Here is an 11,933-nt window from a genome sequence, read left to right on the forward strand (position 1 = left end):
GAGGGGACCGTTCCTGTAGGAACGCGCCTTTTAATGAATCATTTAAAAACCAAACACCCTGAACAGCATGCTGAGTAGGCTACGAAAGGGAGAGACGGCGGCAGCAGTTAAAAACGAAAGCTCCTCGTCCCAGCATGTCGCCCACTCCGTCCGTGGCCGACAGCTTTTAAAACGGTGTTTCCCAAGCTTGGGGTCGGGTTCCCACGTGGGGTCACCTGAAATTCAAATGAGGTCGCCTGAAATATCTAGTAGCCTAATTGATGAATTAAAAAAAATCTGACCAAGAAAGGTTAGGAACCACTGTTTTAAAAGACACTTGGGTTTTTTTGGAATGTACATCTTTCAGCACTCACAATGGGCCGATATAGGCCTAAATGAAAAACTTTCAACTTGTTGTGCTTTTTTGATGAGCAACGGCAACTGGAATATTCAAAAACTGTTAGAATAGTCAATAAACATTTACTTTCTTTGAAAATTAAGTTTAAAAAAATATTTTATTTAAAAACTTTATAACCACTTTCGGTATTCGGTTATTCGGCCAAGCGTTTTGATTTTATTCGGTATTCGGCTTCGGCCAAAAAATGCCATTCGGTGCACCCCTAATTCTTACCGATCTGGCATTTCACTCAGCACAGCACAAACATTTGAAAATCAACAGCTCCACCTCCCTCACAAGTCCCACCCACCTCTCCCTCCTGCCACACCTCCACGTGCCCCCTCCCTCCCAGCTGCATGCGTTGGCATGGCAACGGTAAACAGAACATCAACGCGAGTGAAACGGGAACAACACAAACAAACACAACACCGGAGTTTTAAACCGTATAAACGGACTCAGTGATGACTGATGACTGAGTTTTATAACAAACTGTTGTTAGCCTACTGCTACTGGAGACGTAGGGGAAGCGATTGTTACAGATTACAGTTCTCAACGAGCCGGGCTGGCGGCCGGACCAGCGCCACCTGATGCGCTGGTTCAGGGCCAAAATAAATCCACGACCGGTCCGAGTCGAGCCGCGCCGGTCCGGAGTTCAACCGGGTCCGGACCGTTGAGAACTCACAGAGCTAACAGTAGCCTAGCCGTTAGCACAGAGCTAACAGTAGCCTAGCCCCCTAGCCGTTAGCACAGAGCTAACAGTAGCCTAGCCGTTAGCACAAAGTGATTACATATTAAGTAGGTTCGGTCGCTCGTCAAATCTTATTAATCGGACCGAATAATATTATTGGTCAGACTTTTCTCAGAATTATATGAGAATGGAAAAATTATGAGTTTTTAAGCCTGTTGGGTTTCTCTTACATTTTAATGTGTCATCAGATTATTAATAGCATTTTAACTTAGACAAAGAAATGTGCAAAAGTTCCAGAAAGGTAAGAATAGCTTTAAACAGGAACAGATGAAAATGAATCATCATGATGAAGTGACAGTAAACCAATATAATACATCCATGCAGTAAACCAGTGTGAATCCTGATGATGCTTCACTACAACTTTATTGATCTGTAAATAGTTGAACAGAGTGATGGATGTTGTAAATGGAGGTCCAGTATTTCAGGCTTTGGAGCTAATTGATTGATCAGTGATTGGAGGATCCACCACTGTTCTCTGACACTCCTGGTTCCTTCAACATGTAGTGAAGTTGGTCAGTAAAAGTGGTTGTTAGTTGAGTTTCAGGCTGATTGATGTGACTGTGTTTTGTCACTGTTTAGTGACTTTTAGCAGCTCCACTCCCTGTATGTCAGTGTTGTGTGTCTCTGTTTCTGATACTGACGTGTTCAATGTTTTCCTCTCTTCCAGTTTCTCTAAAGACTTTGACGTCTCTGATAGAGTCCAGTTGTTTGGGAATCTGTTCTGTGCAGCAGCAGAGAGAGAACATCAGACAGGAGAGAAGATACTGGAGACGTTAACATCAGTGTGCAGATACAGATCATTCCCTCTGAGGGACAGAGACATGAATGATTATATTAGGAAATATCAGTGTGATTTCCTACTGGATCTTTTCTCCCATGTGAAGGACCATGAAACTAAAACAGGTCTGAGAGTCCTTCCAGCATTACACTCAGTTCTCCAGTCAGCTCCTTCAGTCTGGACCATAAACCTCTCAGAGAGAAAGACCTCCATCCTCCTGGAAGTGCTGAAACTCCAACCAGAGAAGAAACCAGTGAAGCTGACAGGCTGGTCAGGTGAAGAGAGTGAAGTGAGGAGTTTTCTGCAGTGGCTGCCTTATATCTCACAGCTCAGGTAACAGAATTAATCTATTAGAGCAGTGTTTCTCAAATGGGGGTACGTGAAGGCACTCCAGGGGGTACGTGAGATTTGAAATATACCATATATATTAAAAAATATATAAATTCCAAAATCCATTAAAATAATTATATAACGGATATTTCAATAAAATATATGTCTAAATTCATGAACTAAATCTTATATTCAGTGGGCTACTTAATTAATTATTCTAAAAGAAAACAAGTCTCCCCCACACCAGATGGTTTAACCCAACCTGGCATTTTCCGCACGGAATCGCCTGTCAATCAAACAACAGAGTTATGGTTGACGTGTAGCGGCAGCACTGCTGAAACACGGAGGGATAAGTGATAAAAAGGTGAAACCACAGCCAGTAAAATCCCGACAGTATTCAGAAGAATTTGTGATGAAGGGATTTACGTCCACGAGTTGCAACCCACTCGAGCCATCGTGTTTTTTTTTTTTTTTGCTTCTGTGGGGAGAAATAAGCGAAGCAAACAGTGGCATGAAGCTAGCTCATCTCCAGCCGCATCTCAACACAAAACATGAACTTCATGTCGGTGAGCCTCCTGAATCCTGATGATGCTTCACTACAACTTTGTGGATCTGTAAAGAGTTGAACTGAATGATGGATGTTGTAAATGGAGGTCCAGTATTTCAGACTTTGGAGCTAATTGATTGATCAGTCGTTGGAGGATCCACCACTGTTGTCTGACATTCCTGGTTCCTTCAACATGTAGTGAAGTTAGTCAGTAAAAGTGGTTGTTAGTTGAGTTTCAGGCTGATTGATGTGACTGTGTTTTGCTCATTAGCAGCTGTTTAGTGACTTTTAGCAGCTCCACTCCCTGTATGTCAGTGTTGTGTGTCTCTGTTTCTGATACTGACGTCTTCAATGTTTTCTTCTCTTCCAGTTTCTCTAAAGAGTTTGACGTCTCTGATGGAGTCAAGTTGTTTGGGAATCTGTTCTGTGCAGCAGCAGAGAGAGAACATCAGACAGGAGAGAAGATACTGGAGACGTTAACATCAGTGTGCAGATACAGTTTATTCTTTCTGGATAAGAGATACGTGGATGATGATTATACAGAATATCAGTGTTATTTGCTGCTGGATCTTTTCTCCCATGTGAAGGACCATGAGACTAAAACAGGTCTGAGAGTCCTTCCAGCATTACACTCAGTTCTCCAGTCAGTTCTCCAGTCAGCTCCTTCAGTCTGGACCATAAACCTCTCAGAGAGAAAGACCTCCATCCTCCTGGAAGTGCTGAAACTCCAACCAGAGAAGAAACCAGTGAAGCTGACAGGCTGGTCAGGTGAACAGAGTGAAGTGAGGAGTTTTCTGCAGTGGCTGCCTTATATGTCACAGCTCAGGTAACAGAATTAATCTATTAGAAGATTGAACTTTATTTATTTGTTGTTGTTGTTGTTGTTGTTGTTGTTGTTGTTGTTGTTTTTTGCTTTTTTCAAATTAAACAACAGATCATGATGAAGTGACAGTAAACCAGTGTGAATCCTGATGATGCTTCACTACAACTTTATTGATCTGTAAAGAGTTGAACAGAGTGATGGATGTTGTAAATGGAGGTCCAGTATTTCAGGCTTTGGAGCTAATTGATTGATCAGTGATTGGAGGATCCACCACTGTTGTCTGACACTCCTGGTTCCTTCAACATGTAGTGAAGTTGGTCAGTAAAAGTGGTTGTTAGTTGAGTTTCAGGCTGATTGATGTGACTGTGTTTTGCTCATTAGCAGCTGTTTAGTGACTTTTAGCAGCTCCACTCCCTGTATGTCAGTGTTGTGTGTCTCTGTTTCTGATACTGACGTCTTCATGCAATGTTTTTCTTCTCTTCCAGTTTCTATCCCTTGTATAAAGCCTCTGATGGAGTCCAGTTGTTTGTGAATCTGTTCTGTGCAGCAGCAGAGAGAGAACATCAGACAGGAGAGAAGATACTGGAGACGTTAACATCAGTGTGCAGATACAGATCATTCCCTCTGAGTGACAGATACATGGATGATGATTATATTAGGAAATATCAGTGTGATTTCCTGCTGGATCTTTTCTCCCATGTGAAGGACCATGAGACTAAAACAGGTCTGAGAGTCCTTCCAGCATTACACTCAGTTCTCCAGTCAGTTCTCCAGTCAGCTCCTTCAGTCTGGATCATAAACCTCTCAGAGAGAAAAACCTCCATCCTCCTGGAAGTGCTGAAACTCCAACCAGAGAAGAAACCAGTGTGGCTCACAGGCTGGTCAGGTGAAGAGAGTGAAGTGAGGAGTTTTCTGCAGTGTCTGCCTTATCTCTCACAGCTCAGGTAAATGTACTGAATGAATAAATTTATTTATTTAAAACAGGGACAATGCACAAAAAACATTAATCTTGTAAAACAAGAAGAGATGCTTTGAGCCAGGTTATAGCAACAATTGCTAATTTCCGCCTGTAGTCCCTGGACAGGTAAAGTGGGAGCAGATACAGTATTAAACATGACTTGAGTTTCCATTAGTGGAGCTGTGTTCTTCATCTACACCAGCTCACTGTTAGTTTGAAGGTGAAGTGTTGAACTGACCAGTCCACATGAACATCACATCATGCTGTGTAGTTTTACTGAGGGAACATTGTGACTCCAGCCACTACAGTGTAGTGATGACTACATTACCCAGAGTTCCTCAGGGCAGAAAGGAGACACAGCTCCAGAGTCCAGCTCCTCTCCTCTGAGCTGATACATGTTCACTTCACCAAGCTCCATGTTTGTTGTTCACATGAACAGTTGTGTTACTTTGAGCCTGTTTTCATCAGTCATCTATCAGCTGAGTCCAAAGTAAACAGAGACTCAGCTACAGTCCTGTGTCCAACCAGCTGCAGCATCGTCAGTGTGCTGATGATTAGTAGATCAGTTCTCCCTCAGGACCACAGATCTAACTGCTCTGTCTGTTTCTCTGATATTCCTGGGGCCTGTTGCACAAAAGTAGAATGAAGATATCAAGGATAACTGATAAAGTCAGACTTGACTAAGCCTCCTCAGTGAATCCTGACTCAGTCCATTGCACATTTGCTGATCCAGGATGATTTGATCACAGATTTGTTAAACCAGGTGTAAAGTATTCATCAAGCTTCATATAACGGTTGGTAAAACTGTCTTGAAATACACGTAACAATTCCAGTAGCTTAATAAAAGAGGCTTCTTCTCTGAATGACGGAGGATCTGTGGTGTTTTAATGCGCTGATAAAAATTAGACCCTGAAATATCTGTAAAACACAGCTGACTGAACCTATACAACACCAGGATGAGTTAAGTTAAACCTGACTGTTAGCCTGGTCAGGAGCAGGCTAGCTGCACAGAATAAATCTCTATGGTAACAGATGAGCCTCCGCTGTCATACAACCGAGTCCCAGTTAAATTCAGCCACGATAACCAGAAAATCCAGTTTAATCTGCTGTCTTGGTTTTGTGCAACAGCCCCTTGGTTCCTTCAACATGTAGTGAAGTTGGTCAGTAAAAGTGGTTGTTAGTTGAGTTTCAGGCTGATTGATGTGACTGTGTTTTGCTCATTAGCAGCTGTTTAGTGACTTTTAGCAGCTCCACTCCCTGTATGTCAGTGTTGAGTGTCTCTGTTTCTGATACTGACGTCTTCATGCAATGTTTTTCTTCTCTTCCAGTTTCTATCCCAGGTTTAAAGTCTCTGATGGAGTCCAGTTGTTTGTGAATCTGTTCTGTGCAGCAGCAGAGAGAGAACATCAGACAGGAGAGAAGATACTGGAGACGTTAACATCAGTGTGCAGATACAGATCATTCCCTCTGAGGGACAGAGACACAAATGATTATATTAGGAAATATCAAAGTGATTTCCTGCTGGATGTTTTCTCCCATGTGAAGGACTATGAGACTAAAACAGGTCTGAGAGTCCTTCCAGCATTACACTCAGTTCTCCAGTCAGTTCTCCAGTCAGGTCCTTCAGTCTGGATCATTAACCTCTCAGAGAGAAAGACCTCCATCCTCCTGGAAGTGCTGAAACTCCAACCAGAGAAGAAACCAGTGTGGCTGACAGGCTGGTCAGGTGAAGAGAGTGAAGTGAGGAGTTTGCTGCAGTGTCTGCCTTATATCTCACAGCTCAGGTAAATGTACTGTACTAAACATGACTTGAGTTTCCATTAGTGGAGCTGTGTTCTTCCATCTACACCAGCTCACTGTTAGTTTGAAGGTGAAGTGTTGACTGATTGATCAGTCTGGCATTTTTTGGCATTTTTAATTTATTGGTCATCGGCCGATCGTGCTGCAAATTAAGCCGACAGGTTGGTCAGCGGCAGCTAAGTGTTGTGGTGTGGAACATGCAGAGAATACGTGAAACACTACCTGCCTACTGGAGAATTTCTCTCCCTCCGAGGCGGCGTGTGTGATGGATCAACTCGTACGCAGCTGCCTTACCTTGTTCAGACACAGCATGAGATAATGATGGCAGGTGAAAACAGAGCGTTATCAAAGCATAATAACCTTGTAGCCGACGAGAAGTGATGCCGAACATGTTTATGAATGCAACAAGTCGTTCGCGTGTGAAAGCAGCAACATGTGCAAGATGAAAAGTCTGGCTAAAACGTGCATGTTAACTTTTACATTAAATGCACCTGTGGGTCCTACAGCCTCCATGACATGATGACATCATGGATTATGAGTGCTTTTAGTTTCTGACTTGTGAACAATTTTTCAACGTATATGTTACTTTTCATTTAAATTACACAAAGTGCACTGATTGGACTCCACTTCACCAAGCTCCATGTTTGTTGTTCACACAGGATGTTTAACTCTTTGACTGCCAGCCATTCTCACAGCAGCTTCCTCCAGCTTGCCAGGCATTTTCCAGCTTTTTGACTGATTTCCGTAGACCCACCATATATTATGTACTGTTACTACATACACATTCAACCCATCAAAGGAAAGATGACGGTCTCTAGTTTCCAGCAAAAAAAACTGTTTGTTTCTATCTTGTTCCAGTCTTGTGGAATAGGCTATATGCCCAGCTGGCTAAAATCCAGGAAGTAGTGGTACTTCCTGGTTGGTACTTTCTGAATTTCAGCCAGCCAGGTGTGTCTGATTATTGTTTTGAGGTCAGACACACCGGGATTAATCAGTTTGGCCAATCATGTACAACAGGAAATAAAGGAGCTGGCTGAAATTCAGGCAGTACCAACCAGGAAGTACCACTACTTCCTGGATTTTAGCCAGCTGGGCATATAGCCTATTGGCAGTTGAATATAGGTTAGTTTAGCCCAAAATGCCATTTTGGCACCAAAATCTTGAGAAAAAGAGGTTTTTGTGTCGGCTGTCATTTTCAGGTTTACTAGTACAATTGGCTCCTTTATATTTTGCTTTTGTGATGCCTCAGCATCTGTACAGTTGTTCTCTTGTAAACAAAAACTAAATCAACACTGACAAATGACTTTTGATGACAAAAGACAAAACATTTAGCTACTGACACACACTACTGCAGCCTCTTTTTTCTTTTCTTTGAGTTACAACTTTTTCTTTCCTTTTTTTAGTGTGTGTGCGTACGTGACGTGTGCATGTACATGTGCGTGTGTGTGCGTGTGTGTGTGTGTGTGCGTGTGTGTGTGTGTGTGCGTGTGTGCGTGTGCGTGTGTGTGTGCGTGTGTGTGTGTGTGTGTGTGTGCGTGTGTGCGTGTGTGTGTGTGTGTGTGTGTGTGTGTGCGCGTGGATCAGTTCGACAGGTTTTTGTAGCCGAAACACGGCACTTTAGATCAGATCCAGCTTCCTCTGGTCAGCAAGCAGCGGTCTCACTCTCTGTCTCTGTCTCACACACACATCTACACACACATCTACACACACACACAGCCTACAGCTCTGGCTGACGTCACGTGCCCCCTGAACTCCCAACCACAGACAGTCCATGTACGCTCACAAGACACTCCCACCATCTTTAGCTCACCTCGTCACGTTCGCCGGCGCCGTCCGCTCCTCATCCACACTAGATCGCGGGATTTTCAAGCTGCTATCCGAGTGATTTCTTGCAAAATCTGGCGACTTTCCAAACGCTCTTGACGACTAACGACGAGCGATCAACAGGGTTGTTGTTAACTAACGTTTGTGCTTTGTATCACGGAGCTGCACGGAGCTGCCGAGCCGCCATGAGCCCCGCCGCCGCCCCCTAAGCTCTCACCGGCGGCCAGAGTGTCACGGAGCGGCGGCGCTGCAGTCAGACATCCGCTCCGCTCCGTGAGGGGGGAAAAACATGCAAAATTTTTTATATCTCTCAATCCAAATGTGTTTTTCTGCACTTTATTTTGATGATACAAGTCTGATCTTCACAGAGGAGTAGGGCAAGACATTCAACATGGCGTTGCCATTAAAAAAACGCTAAGACGAGTTATCTCGTCTTTGGCAGACTACGCTTGGATTCGCTAAGACGAGATAACTCGTCTTTGGCAGTGAAAGAGTTAAACAGGAACAGATGAAAATCAATCATCATGATGAAGTGACAGTAAACCAGTGTGAATCCTGATGATGCTTCACTACAACTTTATTGATCTGTAAAGAGTTGAACAGAGTGATGGATGTTGTAAATGGAGGTCCAGTATTTCAGGCTTTGGAGCTAATTGATTGATCAGTGATTGGAGGATCCACCACTGTTGTCTGACACTCCTGGTTCCTTCAACGTGTAGTGAAGTTGGTCAGTAAAAGTGGTTGTTAGTTGAGTTTCAGGCTGATTGATGTGACTGTCTTTTGCTCATTAGCAGCTGTTTAGTGACTTTTAGCAGCTCCACTCCCTGTATGTCAGTGTTGTGTGTCTCTGTTTCTGATACTGACGTCTTCAATGTTTTCTTCTCTTCCAGTTTCTGTCCCTGGTATAAAGTCTCTGATGGAGTCCAGTTGTTTGTGAATCTGTTCTGTGCAGCAGCAGAGAGAGAACATCAGACAGGAGAGAAGATACTGGAGACGTTAACATCAGTGTGCAGATACAGATCATTCCCTCTGAGTGACGGATACATGGATGATGATTATATTAGGAAATATCAAAGTGATTTCCTGCTGGATCTTTTCTCCCATGTGAAGGACCATGAGACTAAAACAGGTCTGAGAGTCCTTCCAGCATTACACTCAGTTCTCCAGTCAGTTCTCCAGTCAGCTCCTTCAGTCTGGATCATAAACCTCTCAGAGAGAAAGACCTCCATCCTCCTGGAAGTGCTGAAACTCCAACCAGAGAAGAAACCAGTGTGGCTGACAGGCTGGTCAGGTGAAGAGAGTGAAGTGAGGAGTTTGCTGCAGTGTCTGCCTTATATCTCACAGCTCAGGTAAATGTACTGAATGAATGAATTAATTTATTTATTTAAAACAGGGACAGTGCACAAAAAACATTAATCTTGTAAAACAAGAAGAGATGCTTTGAGCCAGGTTATAGCAACAATTGCTAATTTCCGCCTGTAGTCCCTGGACAGGTAAAGTGGGAGCAGATACAGTATTAAACATGACTTGAGTTTCCATTCGTGGAGCTGTGTTCTTCATCTACACCAGCTCACTGTTAGTTTGAAGGTGAAGTGTTGAACTGACCAGTCCACATGAACATCACATCATGCTGTGTAGTTTTACTGAGGGAACATTGTGACTCCAGCCACTACAGTGTAGTGATGACTACATTACCCAGAGTTCCTCGGGGCAGAAAGGAGACACAGCTCCAGAGTCCAGCTCCTCTCCTCTGAGCTGATACATGTTCACTTCACCAAGCTCCATGTTTGTTGTTCACATGAACAGTTGTGTTACTTTGAGCCTGTTTTCATCAGTCCTCTATCAGCTGAGTCCAAAGTAAACAGAGACTCAGCTACAGTCCTGTGTCCAACCAGCTGCAGCATCGTCAGTGTGCTGATGATTAGTAGATCAGTTCTCCCTCAGGACCACAGATCTAACTGCTCTGTCTGTTTCTCTGATATTCCTGGAGCCTGTTGCACAAAAGTAGAATGAAGATATCAAGGATAACTGATGAAGTCAGACTTGACTAAGCCTCCTCAGTGAATCCTGACTCAGTCCGTTGCACGTTTGCTGATCCAAGATGATTTGATCACAGGTTTGTTAAACCAGGTGTAAAGTATTCATCAAGCTTCATATAACAGTTGGTAAAACTGTCTTGAAATACACGTAACAATTCCAGTAGCTTAATAAAAGAGGCTTCTTCACTGAATGACAGAGGATCTGTGGTGTTTCAATGCGCTGATAAAAATTAGACCCTGAAATATCTGTAAAACACAGCTGACTGAACCTATACAACACCAGGATGAGTTAAGTTAAACCTGACTGTTAACCTGGTCAGGAGCAGGCTAGCTGCACAGAATAAATCTCCATGGTAACAGATGAGATGAGCTTCCACTTTCATACAACCGAGCCCCAGTTAAATTCAGCCAGGATAACCAGAAAATCCAGTTTAATCCGCTGTCTTGGTTTTGTGCAACAGCCCCCTGGTTCCTTCAACAAGTAGTGAAGTTGGTCAGTAAAAGTGGTTGTTAGTTGAGTTTCAGGCTGATTGATGTGACTGTCTTTTGCTCATTAGCAGCTGTTCAGTGACTTTTAGCAGCTCCACTCCCTGTATGTCAGTGTTGTGTGTCTCTGTTTCTGATACTGACGTCTTCATTCAATGTTTTCTTCTCTTCCAGTTTCTCTCCTTGGTATAAAGCCTCTGATGGAGTCCAGTTGTTTGGGAATCTGTTCTGTGCAGCAGCAGAGAGAGAACATCAGACAGGAGAGAAGATACTGGAGACGTTAACATCAGTGTGCAGATACAGATCATTCCCTCTGAGGGACAGAGACATGAATGATGATGATATAAAATATCAGTGTACTTTCCTGCTGGATGTTTTCTCCCACGTGAAGGACCATGAGACTAAAACAGGTCTGAGAGTCCTTCCAGCATTACACTCAGTTCTCCAGTTAGCTCCTTCAGTCTGGACCATAAACCTCTCAGAGAGAAAGACCTCCATCCTCCTGGAAGTGCTGAAACTCCAACCAGAGAAGAATCCAGTGAAGCTGACATGCTGGTCAGGTGAAGAGAGTGAAGTGAGGAGTTTGCTGCAGTGTCTGCCTTATATCTCACAGCTCAGGTAACAGAATTAATCTATTAGAAGATTGAACTTTATTTATTTGTTGTTGTTTTTTGCTTTATTCAAATTAAACAACAGATCATGATGAAGTGACAGTAAACCAGTGTGAATCCTGATGATGTTTCACTACAACTTTATTGATCTGTAAAGAGTTGAACAGAATGATGGATGTTGTAAATGGAGGTCCAGTATTTCAGGCTTTGGAGCTAATTGATTGATCAGTGATTGGAGGATCCACCACTGTTGTCTGACACTCCTGGTTCCTTCAACATGTAGTGAAGTTGGTCAGTTAAAGTGGTTGTTAGTTGAGTTTCAGGCTGATTGATGTGACTGTGTTTTGCTCATTAGCAGCTGTTTAGTGACATGCATTTAAAATAACACTATACAAAACAAATAAACAATTAAAACATAGCGCATAGGTGAGTCAAACAATAAATAACTGACAGCAGAATAAAAGACATCAGTTAAAAACGGGGTCAAAGGCTATGGAGAACAGGTGAGTTTTGAGGCGCTTTTTAAAAACATGCAGCGATGGAGCTTGTCTGATATCAAGAGGCAGGTCGTTCCATAACTTTGGTGCCACAACTGAAAAAGCACGGTCCCCTT

The 11,933-nt window shown here is 43.1% G+C and overlaps 1 protein-coding gene across 1 annotated transcript in view; it reads left to right on the forward strand.

Annotated features, from left to right (window-relative positions):
* Positions 1 to 11,933, forward strand: part of LOC146980961 (uncharacterized) — a 30,699-nt gene that overhangs the window by 13,684 nt on the left and 5,082 nt on the right. The window contains exons 6-9 of the mRNA XM_085785880.1: positions 1,792 to 2,235; positions 4,088 to 4,546; positions 9,075 to 9,533; positions 10,884 to 11,327. Coding sequence (XP_085642006.1) covers positions 1,792 to 2,235; positions 4,088 to 4,546; positions 9,075 to 9,533; positions 10,884 to 11,327 — 1,806 coding nt within the window. The remainder of the gene's footprint in view (positions 1 to 1,791; positions 2,236 to 4,087; positions 4,547 to 9,074; positions 9,534 to 10,883; positions 11,328 to 11,933) is intronic.

Source organism: Trachurus japonicus, chromosome 9 (assembly GCF_045865225.1).
Source record: "Trachurus japonicus isolate A0001 chromosome 9, Traja_1.0".
NCBI lineage: Eukaryota > Metazoa > Chordata > Actinopteri > Carangiformes > Carangidae > Trachurus > Trachurus japonicus.